General features: G+C 50.2%; 8 protein-coding genes across 8 annotated transcripts; 4 read left to right on the plus strand and 4 right to left on the minus strand.

The window, feature by feature from the left end:
* Positions 1-375: 375 nt before the first annotated feature.
* PV09_02920 (uncharacterized protein) lies at positions 376-2376 on the plus strand. The gene is made up of 2 exons (XM_016356047.1): positions 376-1804; positions 1860-2376. The coding sequence occupies exons 1-2, from the start codon at positions 538-540 to the stop codon at positions 2291-2293; spliced, it is 1701 nt and encodes a 566-aa protein (XP_016216353.1). The 5' UTR covers positions 376-537; the 3' UTR covers positions 2294-2376.
* On the minus strand, positions 2333-4729 carry PV09_02921 (uncharacterized protein). Its single transcript, XM_016356048.1, has 2 exons — positions 3968-4729; positions 2333-3919 (listed from the first exon to the last, which is right to left on the minus strand). The coding sequence occupies exons 1-2, from the start codon at positions 4494-4496 to the stop codon at positions 2457-2459; spliced, it is 1992 nt and encodes a 663-aa protein (XP_016216354.1). The 5' UTR covers positions 4497-4729; the 3' UTR covers positions 2333-2456.
* Positions 4730-4957: 228 nt separating this feature from the next.
* PV09_02922 (uncharacterized protein) lies at positions 4958-5921 on the plus strand. Its single transcript, XM_016356049.1, has 4 exons — positions 4958-5165; positions 5212-5283; positions 5334-5484; positions 5539-5921. Exons 1-4 carry the CDS (start codon positions 5037-5039, stop codon positions 5910-5912), a joined length of 726 nt encoding a protein of 241 aa, XP_016216355.1. The 5' UTR covers positions 4958-5036; the 3' UTR covers positions 5913-5921.
* A 299-nt stretch (positions 5922-6220) lies between these two features.
* On the minus strand, positions 6221-7346 carry PV09_02923 (uncharacterized protein; the record flags this gene model as incomplete). Its single annotated transcript, XM_016356050.1, has 2 exons — positions 6221-7274; positions 7336-7346. 2 exons carry the CDS (start codon positions 7344-7346, stop codon positions 6221-6223), a joined length of 1065 nt encoding a protein of 354 aa, XP_016216356.1.
* Positions 7347-8025: 679 nt separating this feature from the next.
* On the minus strand, positions 8026-8861 carry PV09_02924 (2-deoxy-D-gluconate 3-dehydrogenase; the record flags this gene model as incomplete). Its single annotated transcript, XM_016356051.1, has 2 exons — positions 8026-8682; positions 8733-8861. 2 exons carry the CDS (start codon positions 8859-8861, stop codon positions 8026-8028), a joined length of 786 nt encoding a protein of 261 aa, XP_016216357.1.
* A 351-nt stretch (positions 8862-9212) lies between these two features.
* PV09_02925 (uncharacterized protein) lies at positions 9213-10731 on the plus strand. The gene has a single exon (XM_016356052.1). It carries the CDS (start codon positions 9408-9410, stop codon positions 10626-10628), a length of 1221 nt encoding a protein of 406 aa, XP_016216358.1. The 5' UTR covers positions 9213-9407; the 3' UTR covers positions 10629-10731.
* On the minus strand, positions 10379-11604 carry PV09_02926 (uncharacterized protein). Its single transcript, XM_016356053.1, has 4 exons — positions 11489-11604; positions 11361-11431; positions 11240-11304; positions 10379-11187 (listed from the first exon to the last, which is right to left on the minus strand). The coding sequence occupies exons 1-4, from the start codon at positions 11538-11540 to the stop codon at positions 10890-10892; spliced, it is 486 nt and encodes a 161-aa protein (XP_016216359.1). The 5' UTR covers positions 11541-11604; the 3' UTR covers positions 10379-10889.
* Positions 11605-11723: 119 nt separating this feature from the next.
* PV09_02927 (uncharacterized protein) lies at positions 11724-14022 on the plus strand. The gene has a single exon (XM_016356054.1). The coding sequence runs from the start codon at positions 11892-11894 to the stop codon at positions 13818-13820; it is 1929 nt and encodes a 642-aa protein (XP_016216360.1). The 5' UTR covers positions 11724-11891; the 3' UTR covers positions 13821-14022.
* Positions 14023-14095: the final 73 nt, after the last annotated feature.

Here is a 14095-nt window from a genome sequence, read left to right on the forward strand (position 1 = left end):
GACAAAAGTGCGCTTTATAGACGAACATAGGGCAGGAGGAAATAAGCTAGCATAACGTTCTCCAGTGGGTGAGGTAAGGACAGTACTGTTAGCCGTGTGCAGACATGACTAGTTTATGCGCAGGCATGACTTTCTTTCCCGATCTCCCAATCTTCTTCATCTCATTCGTTTCCAATAGGCTGTAAGCACGCATCTGCCATTCTCCCCGCAAAATGCTTCCCCAGATTACTGAAGGCCCACGATCTTTGCTTGGCTAAGATTTGCAAACTGCGGGGGAAATAAATGATCCCGGCGATATCCCAAAGCGTCAGCGCCGAAACCCAACTATCTACCTTGAAGATAGCTGACGGTCTCCAGATTTCCTTAGTTCGGAAGATTGTAAGAAGCAGAGAAACAGCCTAAAAAATTGCGGCCCCGTCGCCCGTACATCGTGATCGTCCCCCAGTATGCGAACATATAACTGAGACTTCAACTTCTGCTCGCCCGTCAGCAGGCGTTCGGCCAAATAAGCAGCACCACAAAGACCTCTCAAACATAATGGACGACCCATCGTTTGACCGCTGCAACCACTTTCCTGCTCATATAGGGCCGAAAGTATTTCCAAATTTCTTTCTTTGGAGTCGATTGGTGCGATGGGCACAAAAGGAAGATCTTGTGGCCGTAACCGACCTGACCTTCAACTTCAAGGCGACCTACGCACAGTTGTTAACAGATGTTCTGCATCTACGAAACTATTTGCGCCAGTGCTTGCATGTGGAAATTGTTGCAAGCATTGATCGCGGCGAAGAGGTGTTCTTCAACTTACTCGGCCCTGCTGGATATGAATTTACGGTCGGGTTCCTAGCGCTCATCGCACTCGGCGTAGTGGTCGTGCCAATATCTCCGGACTTACCAGTCAAAGAAGCAACGTACTTTGCGACTAAATGTCAATCAAAGGCAGTCCTGGTTGCGGACAGATGCGTCAGACTTGGCGAACAGCTGGAACGTGTCATGCAGTCACATACCAAAGGGCTGTTCAGATCGATCATGATCAGACCACATTTGATGCAAAGATGTTTAGAACCAAGCGAATTTCAGGTCTCTTCTGATGTCTACACCGATCTGAACCAAAGCGCGTATGTAATTTTCACGTCCGGCACGACCGGCCCCCCGAAGGGCGCCGTCAAGCGGCGTGGCTTCCTGTACGATGTCGCAAGCCAATTCAGCGATCAGCACGGTATACGGCAAGGAGATCATGTTCTACACGTCCTTCCCGTGCACCACGCGACCGGAATCACAGTGACATTGCTTCCCTTCATTTGGAGTGGTGGCCACATCGAGTTTCGAAGTGGAGGATTTGACCAAGCGTGGACCTGGGAGCGCATTAGAAAGGCTGATTTGGACTTCTTTTCTGGCGTGCCTACAATATACATGAGGCTCATGCAATACTATGAGCAAAAGCTGAGTAAGCTGCCACACGCCGGAGAGTATGCTGCTGGTGCTTCACATATACGGGTCATGCTTTGCGGCACGTCTGCTCTGCCGAGACCTTTGCAACACAAGTGGACGAAACTGCGTGGAGGGAAGCACATCTGCACCCGGTATGGTGGAACAGAATTCGGGAATGTGTTCACAGTGACGCCGTGGTTGAAGAATGTTCCCGATGGCTCCGTCGGAACCAAAGGACCTGGCATTGACTTCAAGCTCTCTGGCGGAGATGAAGGAGAGGTTCTGGTCAGAACGCCAATTATGTTCTCAAAATACTTGTTTGATCCCGAGGGCACGAAGAAAGCATTGGATGCGGAAGGGTACTTTAAAACCGGAGGTAAGCGGTCTGCAATGCCTAGCTTTTTACAAGGCTTGATTTGACACTGGTGCAGATATTGCGCGCAAGGAGGGAGATTTCTACTTCATTCTTGGCCGAGCGTCGATTGACATCATCAAATCCGGTGGCTACAAGATCTCGGCCTTGGACATCGAACGGGAAATAATGGGCCTTGATTACGTGTCCGAAGTCATGGTCGTTGGAGTCGAAGACGAGGAATTTGGACAACGTGTGGCTGCAGCAGTCATTTTGCGGGAAGATCTACGGACAACGCTGACCATCGATGAGCTACGAGCCGACTTACGCGCTAGCTTGGCTGGTTATAAGATGCCAACACTTCTTAGAGTGGTCAAGGAAATTAGGAAGAACGCAACGGGAAAGGTCATCAAAAAAGTTCTTGTTGGAGAGCTTTTCCCGCCCGGCGGACACCCAGATGTCCAGGTTTGGAGATCCTCGAAAGGACTAGGGGGTATTGAAGCTCGTATGTAGACGTATTGACATAGGATATCTTTTAGACGGCACAGGCCACTCGGATAGACATACACCGTTTCTGACATGAACATACAATGGACATACGTATTGAACTTCACCCAGTCTGCGATGAACACTTTAAAGGACATGTTGTTCACCTGTTCACTAACACGAGTATCTCTTACAGCTTAGATGTGCGATGTCCTTGCTTCTCTTCCTCTATTTGCTTCCAAATCTGTCTTGCGCCGATCATCACAGGCCACAGATAACTCATTGCAGCTCCTGACATTTCACTTTTCTTCGCGCCTTCCCATAGTGCTTCATACGGCGTCTGATTGCTTCTAGCCAGCGCACTGTCGAGCTCATATTCGGTTAATCCGTACGCATCTATGATTGAAGCGACATGATTTTTTGCATAATCGTCTAATGCAGCTGCGTATGCGTCTCGGAGCCACTTTTGTTCATCCATAGGAAGAGGCAGAGCCTGTGCTAAGCTAGGATGGTGCGGGTCTTGGATAACCGAAAGTGCAAAAACACGAGCTGTCGCTCGCATCGGAGGAGCATAGCTTCGATTCTCCGTTTCAAGACGATTAACCACGTCCATCAATTGTGTGAAATAAACGAAATCGCAATGTGCCATAGTCAAAGAGTGAGTTGAATAACTTGTATCCTTGCCAGCGTCGGTGTCTTCGATGTGTTGCTGTACCAGGTTGCGCAGTCGCTGCTCCAATGCCCATTTTTGAGTCTGCTCATCAAACCAATCGTTTGCAGACTTAATAGGAACCATTGTCCGTCCTCCTTCGCGCAAGGCTGATAGATATGATAGCGTCGGCAGAGAACTCTCCGTTTTGTTGCGATAATGTTTTAGTATAGCTCGTGGTACTTGCTTTCCCACAACATAGTTGTCGCCCTCGTAGGTCACAGCATTGATTGCATTGGCATACATGCGACCGAAACCAGACAAAGCACTGTAGCCGTGACCGCCACAAGCAATTCTCGATGTCTCAATACCACGCCCTGTAATATCGGTAGAGTATACTTTAGCTCCCACGGTTTGGAGGTGAAAGTCCTCTAGCTGAGAAAAATCACCGGTTTTGAGATTGTGTTCGGTGTACTCGTCATATCCACGCTTTATATTGCGTCCCACGACAATCAGTGCTGTAGCCTGTGCTAGTAGAGGAAGCAATCGATACCGGACACTTGCATAGTCAAACACCGTAGTTTCTTCCTTCTCGTTGCTGTCTTTTCTGAACTGCTTGCGGAAAGTGGTATAGTGATATGCCACCACAACAGCGTTGAGAAGGTCCCACGCCGTGATTTCGGCCATGAGTGCTCGGACTGTAACCATAGATCCATACGAATGTTTTTCGTTCTTTGGTTTCACATAAGTACCATCTCGCAGCACTTGAGCATTTCGGGCGAGCATTTGTGAGCGCGGAATCCTAACATTGTGGAACTGCATTGCGCCATTGTCCGTTCCCAGCATCCCTTGGAAGGCTTTGGGGCCAAGCTCGTAGATTTCGACTCCGGGCATCAATCTCTGTGTGTCCAGATCTCTGATTTGAGTCAAGAAAAGATGATTCCCATAGTTTTTGCCCTTGATGATCAGTTTTGCCACCACAATCGAATGTGTTGCCCAAACACCTTAATTACGTTAACTTCCATACTGCTCTCAGCAGCCGAGGTACTGACCGGTTGTTCCAATCCAGTACTTTGTACTACTCAAAGTTGGGGAGTTGATGACAAACTCGTCCGTGGTCTCGTCAAAAGTGGCCGTTGTTTCGATTCCTTGGACGTTGCTTCCATGACCCAGTTCGGTCTGCGCATACGAACCAAATATCTCGAATCTCTCTGCTTTCGGGATCCAGATTTTCTTTTGCTCATCACTCATTTGCCTCTCAAGATTCGACATAAAAATACGAAACTGCGGTTGTACGGGCATAAAATTGTCAGTCATCTTAATTGCTTCCATGAATTGAGTGTGCGACCATCCCTCCCTCAGTTTCAATTCTATCAAGGCTTTGGACTGCAGCACTGTGCGCGCCCATACGTCCTTCCGAGGTAATGACGCGTAGACGACTTCACCTTTTGAAAAGATCGGATCGGTAGCGAAGGCCTTGAGCGTCGCTTTCCGACGCAAAAATTTCTCCTTGCCCCATAGAAAGAGTCCAAAGTCGCTTTCGACCGGCTCCTTTGGGATGTTTCGTGTTTGGCCCTCCATTACGGCAGATGCGTTCCAGCGGCTTGGTCTTTGACAAAGTTAGTGTCGCATTTGCTTTATTAACCTCCAAAAGCCAAGCTTTCTGTGTGATCACAAAGCAATCATAGTGTGAGCATCAGGAGAGACTCAGCAGATATGTCTGTTTCAGTCTAGTAGCTTTGCAGTCTGCTGCGAGTCTGCAATGCTTGCTTTCAGTGAAGACCGAGAAACGCCGCGGGTTTCTCGAACCGCGGTGATTCGCTAAACCTTAAGGACAGATTCCTGAATGGCACAATAGTCTTTGGCCTACGCTCGGAAAGAACGGCAGAGAATTAATTTGGGGGGTTTTCAAGCTACGCAACATACTGACGTTATGAGAGCCGATGGTGGAGCTCTATCCAAAGCATTCGTTCGGGGAAATTCACATCAGGAAAAATCCAGCTCCACTTCTTTCTGGATTCCCCAGATTCCCGGCTGGCCAGTAGACATCCAGCCCTTGAGAATGGGGTTCAAATCAAAGCCTGGAGACGCTATGTGGCTTGTTTACGATTTCATATCACAATGTCATTCAAGTACATATCCGTCAAACAAGAAAAGCCCGGCGTATTCGTGATAATTCTCAACAAGCCTCCCGAGAACAGGCTCACTGTTGCTTCATGCCAAGAGATCATCCAGGCGTACCGTCACATAGTAAGTGACCGAGAGAGATGATTAAAGAATCTGCTGATAGAAATAGGAGCACGAACTCGGGAGAGATTCAGAGGGCGCTGTGATTTTGACCAGTTTCAGCTCTAAATTCTTCACAACTGTACGGGGCGCTTGTAAACGCTGGCCTGAATTCGAGATGACCGTGTAAAGGGACTTGATCTAGATGAACGCGAGAGGAACCCCTTCGCTTCTACCGACGGTTTCTATCCTCTTCTTGCTACAATTCTCGACTTCCCCTTCCCAACAATATGTCTGATCACGGGACATGTGTTTGGAGGTGCATGCCTTCTGTCTCTAGCCCGTTAGTGTTTCTGGCTGTCTGATCTTCCGCGCACAAGCTTATTCGCATAAAAAGATGACTACCGAGTTATGAACCGTAGACGCGGATACTTCCAGATGCCGCCTGTTAATTTAGGCCTGCATCACCCCGGCATGGGGACTCTGCTTAATGCCAAGCTTGCGCCGCCTGTTCGACGCAAAGTGCTACTCGAGGCGCACAAATACACCGCGACAGAGGCATTGGCAGACGGTATCATAGACGTAGCAGAGGAGCCTGAAAATATGCTCCAAACCGCCCTGGCTTTGGCTGAGAAATGGAAAAGCAAGGCGAAAATGGGGGTGTACAGTCTGCTTAGAGGGGAGCTTGTGGGAGAGGCGGCGAGAGCCTATCGGGATGTAAGCTACATACATGGACGTGAGACCACCAGAGAACCAAAAATGAAACTCTAGGTTCTCTCTCTCTCTCTCTCTCTCTTTTTTATATATATATATATATATATTTTTTTAACTTGTTATTCAATTGAAACCTTAATCTGTTTCGACACAATGCCGTTAAGGTCTTGTGAATACCGTCTTTGAAAATAGAAAGCACTTCATGTAGCCTCAATCTCGCGTATCATCCTACCCCAATACGTATGATCACGAAACTCCTATGGCGAACATGTTCTTGCTATGCTTGTCTTCTATGTATTGATTTTATCTAATATAATTATTGTGTGCGCAAGGCAGCTGCAAGAATTGTGATTTCTAGGGCCATGTTAATTGAGTTCCTCGATTCTCCTACCATTCTCGTCAAATCTAATCATCCTGCCTGTTCTCAAGCTCTCTTGCAACGCGTTCCCAATCATAACCGCCTTCAAAGCACCATTGATTTTGAAGGGCAGTTCCTTGCCAGTCAAACAGCAGTCTACGAACTCTTCAGCCTCTGTGCGGAAGGCCTCTCGGAAGCGATCCCAGTAGGTCTGCGGGATTTCTCTCCTTATTCCGTCGCTAGCATGGAACTCAACAAGGTTCTGGTTCGGGTTTGTGTTGATGGTGACTTGGCCCTTCGTTCCCAGCACGCACGTCTCGTCGTGTTGACCGGCAGCCATCATTCGAGACGATCCAAACATGGCCATCTTGCCGCCGTAGAACTCGACCATCCCCAAGGCATTGTCGACGTCGCCGAACTTTCGGAGCTCGGGCTCAATGGCAGTAATGCCATATGCCGTCACGCTCTTGGGAATGAGGTCCTCACCCAGAAACCAGAACGCAAGGTCGATATCGTGCACGTTGCAGTCAACGAAGATGCCGCCGCTGTTCTTCGCGTACTGGACAAAGAATCCGGTCGGGTCGTGCTTATCTTGCGTGCTGGATTTGAAGACGCATGGCGTGCCAATGTTCCCGTTTTCGACATGAGCGTAGGCGTTGCGGTAGCTCTCGTCAAATCTACGCGAGAAGCCACACATCACTTTGAGATCCGGTCGCTTTGCAGCCGCATCCACGACCATCTGACTCACTTCTACGGTCGTGCTCAGGGGCTTTTCGCACAACACGTGCAAGCCCTTTTCGATGGCCTTGATGGATTCCTCGGCATGCGCTGCCGTGATGGTGGCGATACACACGGCTTCGAGTCCGGGATGCTGGATCATCTCCTCGTAGCTGGAGTATATCTGCGCTCCCCACGGCACCAGGTTTTCTTCGGCCCAGGCCCGCTCACCAGCATCAGGAGAGAACGCGGCCACGAGCTCAGCGCGTTGAACTGACAGAAAATTAAGGGCATGGCGCTTGCCCATACGCCCCAGGCCGGCTACGGCAACCTTAAGACGCTTGCTGCAAAACATGTTAGCTGGTGCGAGTCATGCCTCGAGCCGTCACGAAGCAAGCTACTTACGGCCTCGTCATTTTCTTGTCAGGGCGGGTGAAGCTCGACAGGTCGTAAGTTCAAGACAGCCGGGTGACGGGATGGTTGGTCTATTTGGGCACGTTCACGCAAGGTTCTGCGAGAAGTCTAACTTTCTATACGAATCACTGTCCGATCTATGGCCTGAAGTCGTGTTGGCAGGTTTCAAGCTCAGTTCTGAACCAAGGCGAGAGTTCGTCACAGTCCTCCGAGAGCGAGTGTTGTCACTTTGTAACAGGGGTGCAAGCGGGATACCGTCGACGCAAAGGTATCGAAGGCGTGGGACTGAAAGCGGCCGTTATCTGAATTTTCTTCCACCGGCGCTGGCCAGGGGCTCCGGTAGTGCTGCCAACCAAGCAAAAGTATTTCGTCGAGAGTGGGACCCTTAAAGAGGCTGAGATTACCGGATTCGGATTTGATGCAGGGCAAAAAGACTGACCGCCAGTTCAATCAAAGCAGCCAGCACAGGAAAATGCCCTTCGGCCTGTATTTAAGTTGGGATCCGGCGCAAAGTCATGTGCGCGAGCAGTGATCTAGAATCATCTTTGGAGCAGACGGAGATATCTCGCCTTTGATTGGACATCTTCTCTGCCTTTCCCTACTCGTCTTTGTCGCCAGTCTACCACTGGCAATCGAAGATAACAGACACGCTGCCTTTGGAAACAGGATGGATGATACCTTTCACCTACCCATCCATCCTCCGTCCACGGTAACAATCTCCCCGCTGACATATCCACTCGCTCGACTTGCCAACCACACAACTACGCCTTTGAAGTCCTCCGGATCCCCCCATCTCCCTGCTGGAATTCTCTCCAGGATGCTTTTCGCCCTCTTCTCATCATTTATCAATGCCGTGTTCATCTCTGTTGCGATGTATCCTGGCGCTATTGCGTTGACATTGATGCCTTTGCTTGCCCATTCATTGCTCAGCGCCTTGGTAAGCTGTGCCACTCCCCCCTTACTTGCTGCGTATGCTGGTACCGTGAATCCACCCTGGAATGACAATAGCGACGCTACATTGATGATCGTTCCCCGGCGGCCGTGTGCGTCCGGGGAACGGGCCAGCATGTGTGCACCTACGTCGCGGCAGAGCGTGAAGACGGTCGAGAGATTGACTTGCAACACATGATTCCAGTCCTCCGTAGGAAAGCAGTGAGACGGGTGGCGCGACTGGATGCCAGCGCAGTTGAGGAGGATATGAATCTTGTGTCCATTAGATACGATTCGGCCGGTGAGCGAACCAACGGCTTCGCTGTCTGAGAGATCACACGCGAAGATTTCGCACTTTCGCCCTAGCCGCTCTATTTGCTCTTTGACGGCTGTATTCGAGGCATCTCTCTTGACGCGAAATCAGATTTAGATCGTTAACCCCATTCAATACATCATACCTGCACAAGTACTATATCAGCCCCAGCTTCTGCGAGTGCAAGCGTCATTGCCTGGCCAATTCCTCGCGTACCGCCGGTGACCAAAGCAGTCTGGCCTTGCAAAGAAAATAGCTGCATGACAGAGCCCATGACGCCATCAAATCCAAGTCAAAGAGCTTGAAAAAAATACTATTTGATCTGCTGAATCGGCGAGAAAGTCATGAGCCTTCGTAGCTTTCCATCTACGACGGAGCGATACCATTACGGAGGAGCTCGTACCTGTTGCGGGTTCACCTGATGTTGAAATACACTGATCGATTAAAAGGTGCCTAAGTGGACAGTTTAGTCTGTTGGGCAGATATAGCACCATCGCACACGGAGTAACAGTGGCCAGCATCCTGCTTGATGTCGCCCCGATAACGGAGCGTGAAGGAAACGTGCAACATGTGCCGAAGAACAGCTCTCCACTACGCGGAATTAGAAAAGTCACAAACCAGGCGGCAGATGCGGAGTAGACCCTCAACATTTGTGACGTTCATAGAAAGGCCGTGAAACGTCGAAATGCTTTCTGGCTGCATCTGAAGCTGGAAGAGAGACATACCATCATAGGTTTGATCTCACCGTTTACACACTCGTTCTCTCAGCGCCTGGCAGCAATACCCGTGCTTTCAACCCGTTTTCGTAGCCAGTTTAAAAATGTCTATGGCACATCTAACCGTTGACCCGATGAAGTTCGACCGCATCCGCGCGTCCATATTGCACGGACCCAAGGACCTTCGCGTTGAGACCAGAACCATCAGACCGCCAAACGCCAATGAAGTCCAAATTGCAGTTCGCACCACTGGCCTTTGCGGCTCGGACCTGCACTACTACAACCACTTCCGCAACGGGGACATCCAGATCCTCGAGCCGCTGACTTTAGGCCACGAATCCGCCGGCGTCGTCGTCGCTACCGGTAGTTTGGTCAAAGACGTGAAGCCTGGTGACAAAGTCGCCCTGGAAGTAGGACTGCCTTGCGGCGTTTGTGAACTGTGCAAGGCGGGACGGTACAACATATGTCCCGAGATGAAGTTTCGGAGTAGCGCGAAGGCATTTCCACATGCGCAAGGCACGCTGCAGGAAAGGATTAACCAGCCGGCAGGGTTCGTACATAAGCTACCTGCTGAGATGAGCCTAGAAATGGGCGCGTTGTTGGAGCCATTGGGAGTGGCGATCCATGCGCACAGGAGAGCACAGTTGCAGCCTGGTGTGAAGGTGCTCGTGTTCGGAGCCGGAGCGGTAGGATTGCTTGTTGCTGCTGTTTTAAGGATCCAGGACCCTCAGTGTACCGTTGTCATTGCAGATATAGACGCTGGCCGCATTAAGTTTGCTCTGGAGAACGGGTTTGCACACTGCGGATTCCCCGTTCCTCTGAGACGGGCGAACTCCACAGAGGAACAATTGGAGATTGCACGGAAGATCGCCGCAGAGATAGGAGAAGTGGTGGTTGACGATAACAGTAAACTAGGACAGGTCGATGCGGTATTCGAGTGCACTGGTGTTCCTTCATGTCTGCAGACGAGTATCTATGCGACCAAAGCTGGCGGAAAGATATTGCTCATCGGCATGGGGACGCCAGTGCAGACACTCCCTATCTCGGCTGCCGCGCTACGGGAGGTAGATATCATTGGGGTGTTCAGATACGCAAACACGTATCCCACGGGCATCGAACTACTGCGGAACGCTGAGCGGATGAGGGAGGGTGGCGAGGGTGTGCCAAGGTTCGAAAAAATGGTCACACATCGCTTCAAAGGCTTTGAGCGTATAGAGGAAGCATTCAAGATGGCAGGAAAAACGACGGACGAGAACGGGAAATTGGTTTTGAAAGTGGTGGTAGAACTTGACGACGAGGATGCACATGATCAATCAAAGCTCTAAATGAGAGTAATGTCACGTCAAGAGTAGGAAATGTAAGCGCAAGCATGCTCGAAGAATTATATTTGCTCCGCCTTAGCCCATGCCGCTAAGCCGAGCCATGCCATCGTTGCTTTTATAAAACTCCATGACCCACGATTTTCTCTCAACCTGCAACATATCGCTCTCTTCGCCGAGCCGATCCAGGATCTCGTTCGTACCCCGCAATCCTGGCAAGCACAGCCGTAGCCGCGCCCGAATAGAGAAGTTTCCCTGATGAGATATCTACTCCCTCGGCGCACCACCACGTCCACGTCCGTATCCGCCGCGGAAACCTGGCTCAAAACCACCAGGAGCACCGCTCTCCTTGCCTTCCTCACGTCTTCGGTAGCCACCCTCACGATCACCGCGTGGGCCACCACGTCCGCCGCCTCGTCGGTCCCGGTCATCGCCGCCCATCATGCCGCGTGGGGGAGCGTGTGATCGCTGCGTCTTAATGTGCGTCTGGGGCACAATCTCGGCAGGAAGGTGAAGCCATTCACGAAGATAGTCAAGACCCTCGGGGGTGAGAGTGTAGTAGTACCTGAGATCATTATTAGTTACGAATGAGTGGTTATTGTGGATTCGAGGCGTACCATTGCCATGAGAATTGGGTCTTCACGTAGCCGCGCGAGTTCAGAGATTGAAGGGCCTTGATGACCTGCGCGTTGTCAGTGGTGTGTTAAAAAGTATCGCGACATGGAATATAGCACATACATAGAGGTTCTTGGTCTCAATCTGCGGGTGCTGAGGCAGATTGTAGTCCTTTGGTGCGACCACTACACCCTCTGCATTCATATATTAGCAATTATTCTTAGTGCTTGTCTCACCGTTGAAGTACATACCGCGGAAAAGGTACTCATGGATCTTCTTTCGATCAGCCCGTGGAATAAGCATGATTGCGGTGTTGTCTTTGGAAATTTCACGGGTCGTTCGTGCACTGCAGGTTATGAGGGTGATTTTCGACGGAAAAGTCGCTGTGCGCTGAATCCGCAAACTCTTGGCAAGCCACTTACACCTTAATGCCTAAGGACACGCATACATTCTCGTCACGGTTTGCGATGGCATCAATAGTTCTGCGATGGCGAATTCTAAAACAATACTTCACCACTCTTCTGGAACTCATTCTTTTCGCGTGGTGCAGTTATCGAAGGCTTCCAAGCCATCCTCGAGTGGATCTGTTCCACTGTTCGTGAGACTCACGACAATTGCCTGTACACTTAGGCAGAATCATCTCGACTCTGCAACATGGCTGATACTCTTTCGGTCGAGGCCGTCAATCAGATGAGGAAGGCCATGGGCCTTCCTCTGATTCCTGTGCCTGGAGAAGGGGGTTTGGAGTTCCAACAAGAGAATAAGGACGATGTCCCAGAGAGCGATCTTACCCTCGATGAGCGGCAAGCACGCGGTTCGGCCAATTTTGCGAAGCTTGTGGAAGAGCAGAAAAAGGCAAAGGAAAGAGAGGAACGCAAAAATGAAATAAAACGACAGAGAGAGCTAGCAGCACGCAATGTGGTTCTCAAGGGCGCAAGTATTGCAGAAGTTGAGGATGACATGGCTGCTTCGGACTGGCTCAAATCGATGGGAAAGAGACAGAAGAAATTGATGGCCGAACAAGCTGCTAAAGAAGAGGAAGAGGCTGCAAAGAAGAAGGCTGCTGCAGAGGCGGAGTATAAAGTCACAGGAATGCGTGTCGCCCACGAGGTGGGAGATATGGTCGATGGGGATATCTTGACTTTTCAAGATAGAGCTATTGATGAGGGAGATAGTGAAGAGGAGTACCAACTCGAGTCTCGACAGCTACAGGAAGAAGCACGGAGGAAAGCGGCCCAAGAGGCGAAAAAGTTCAGGCCTGGCGCGGTTTATGATCCGCTGAAAGAAGGCGGCCTGTTGTCGCAATATGATGAAGAAGTCGCAAAAAGCTTCACAATAGATCAGTCGGGCAATATTGAGACGCGCGGGACGACCACAGGCGCGCAAGAGCAAGACAAACCAAAGGGCGTAACGATATCACTCACAGATCTTTTGGATGAAAAGCAGCCTGTATCGGATTACAAAGAATTCAAAGCACCTAAGCCAAAGAAACCGAAGAAAGCCAAAAACGCCCGAAAACGCGCTCGTGATGAAGAAGACGACATTTTCCCCACTAATACTACGATGGACATAGACATATCAGCCGCAGCGCCCAAAGCCAAGAAGAGAAATGTCGATGATTTTAATTTTGAAGATGATGAGGACCTGGCGCGCCAGCTTGCTGCAGCCCGTCGCAAGGCCTTGCAAGCTCGCAAAAAGCCGTCGGACATTGCGAAGCAAATCAAGGAACAAGAGGCTTCAGAAATGCAAGATGTCAAGGAGACCGGAGAAGTCGATGATGGTGGCTTACTCATTGATGCTAGTACAGAATGGGCGAATAGCTTAGATCCTGAAGCCGTTGCCCAGGAGGCTGCCGAAGAGGAAGAACGACGACGTAGACGAGAAGCTTCTAACCGCAGTCACACATCTGAAACAAAGAAGGCTGAGGACGGGGACGATGTAGAAATGAGCTATGCAGAAGCCGACGAAGCGGAGGAAGCCGCTCAGCGTGCTGCTCGTACACCATCCGCTCCCCCACCAGAAGACGATGAAAAGGCTCTAGGTGATGAGGAAGAGTTGGGTGGCGGACTAGCAGCCACTCTCAAACTTCTCAAGGAGCGGAACCTTGTCCAAACAGCGTCCATTACATCAGACAGCTTCACGGCTAGGCAGAAGTTCTTAGCAGAAAAAGCCAGACGTGAGGCAGAGGCCGAACTCCGCGCCAGAAATCAGCGCTTAAAGGAGCGCGAACGAATGCAAGGCATGTCGGCTCGCGATCGCGAAGAAGCAGCCCGGAATGCAAATTCTGCAAGGGACTTCCAAGAATCACGCGCTCTGGCGGATCTCTTTAACAAGGAGTACAAGCCCAACATCAACTTGAAGTACACGGATGAATTTGGCAACGAAATGAGCACCAAAGAGGCATTTAAACATTTGAGCCATCAGTTTCACGGTAAAGGCAGTGGAAAACAGAAACAGGAGAAAAGGCTTAAAAAGATGGAGGAGGAGAAGAAAAGGATGGCTGCTAGCATTTTGGATTCCAGTCAATTCGCGGGTGGTAACGATAAGAAGAAGAACAAACAGGCTGGCGTGCGATTGCAGTAGCCTGATGAGCTTGCTGCGACGATGGAAACCGGCCGTCCTTACTCGTACGTCTCTAGTTGGCCAGCTTGCTCTGGACGAGACAAAGGTTAGTTGTGCCATCTTTAGACTGCAAATGGGTCATGAAACAATATTAAACAGTAATTTTAGAAGAGCGTCAAAAGCATAATTCGTCCATGAATTAGATGTGCCGGGCAGCTACTCTACTGACTGATATAGCCGCATCCTCATGGTGTTCTCGTTGTGTTGTCTGGTAAGTCTCTTACTTTTCAGCAGTG

This window comes from Verruconis gallopava, assembly GCF_000836295.1.
Source record: "Verruconis gallopava strain CBS 43764 unplaced genomic scaffold supercont1.7, whole genome shotgun sequence".
NCBI classification, from domain to species: domain Eukaryota; kingdom Fungi; phylum Ascomycota; class Dothideomycetes; order Venturiales; family Sympoventuriaceae; genus Verruconis; species Verruconis gallopava.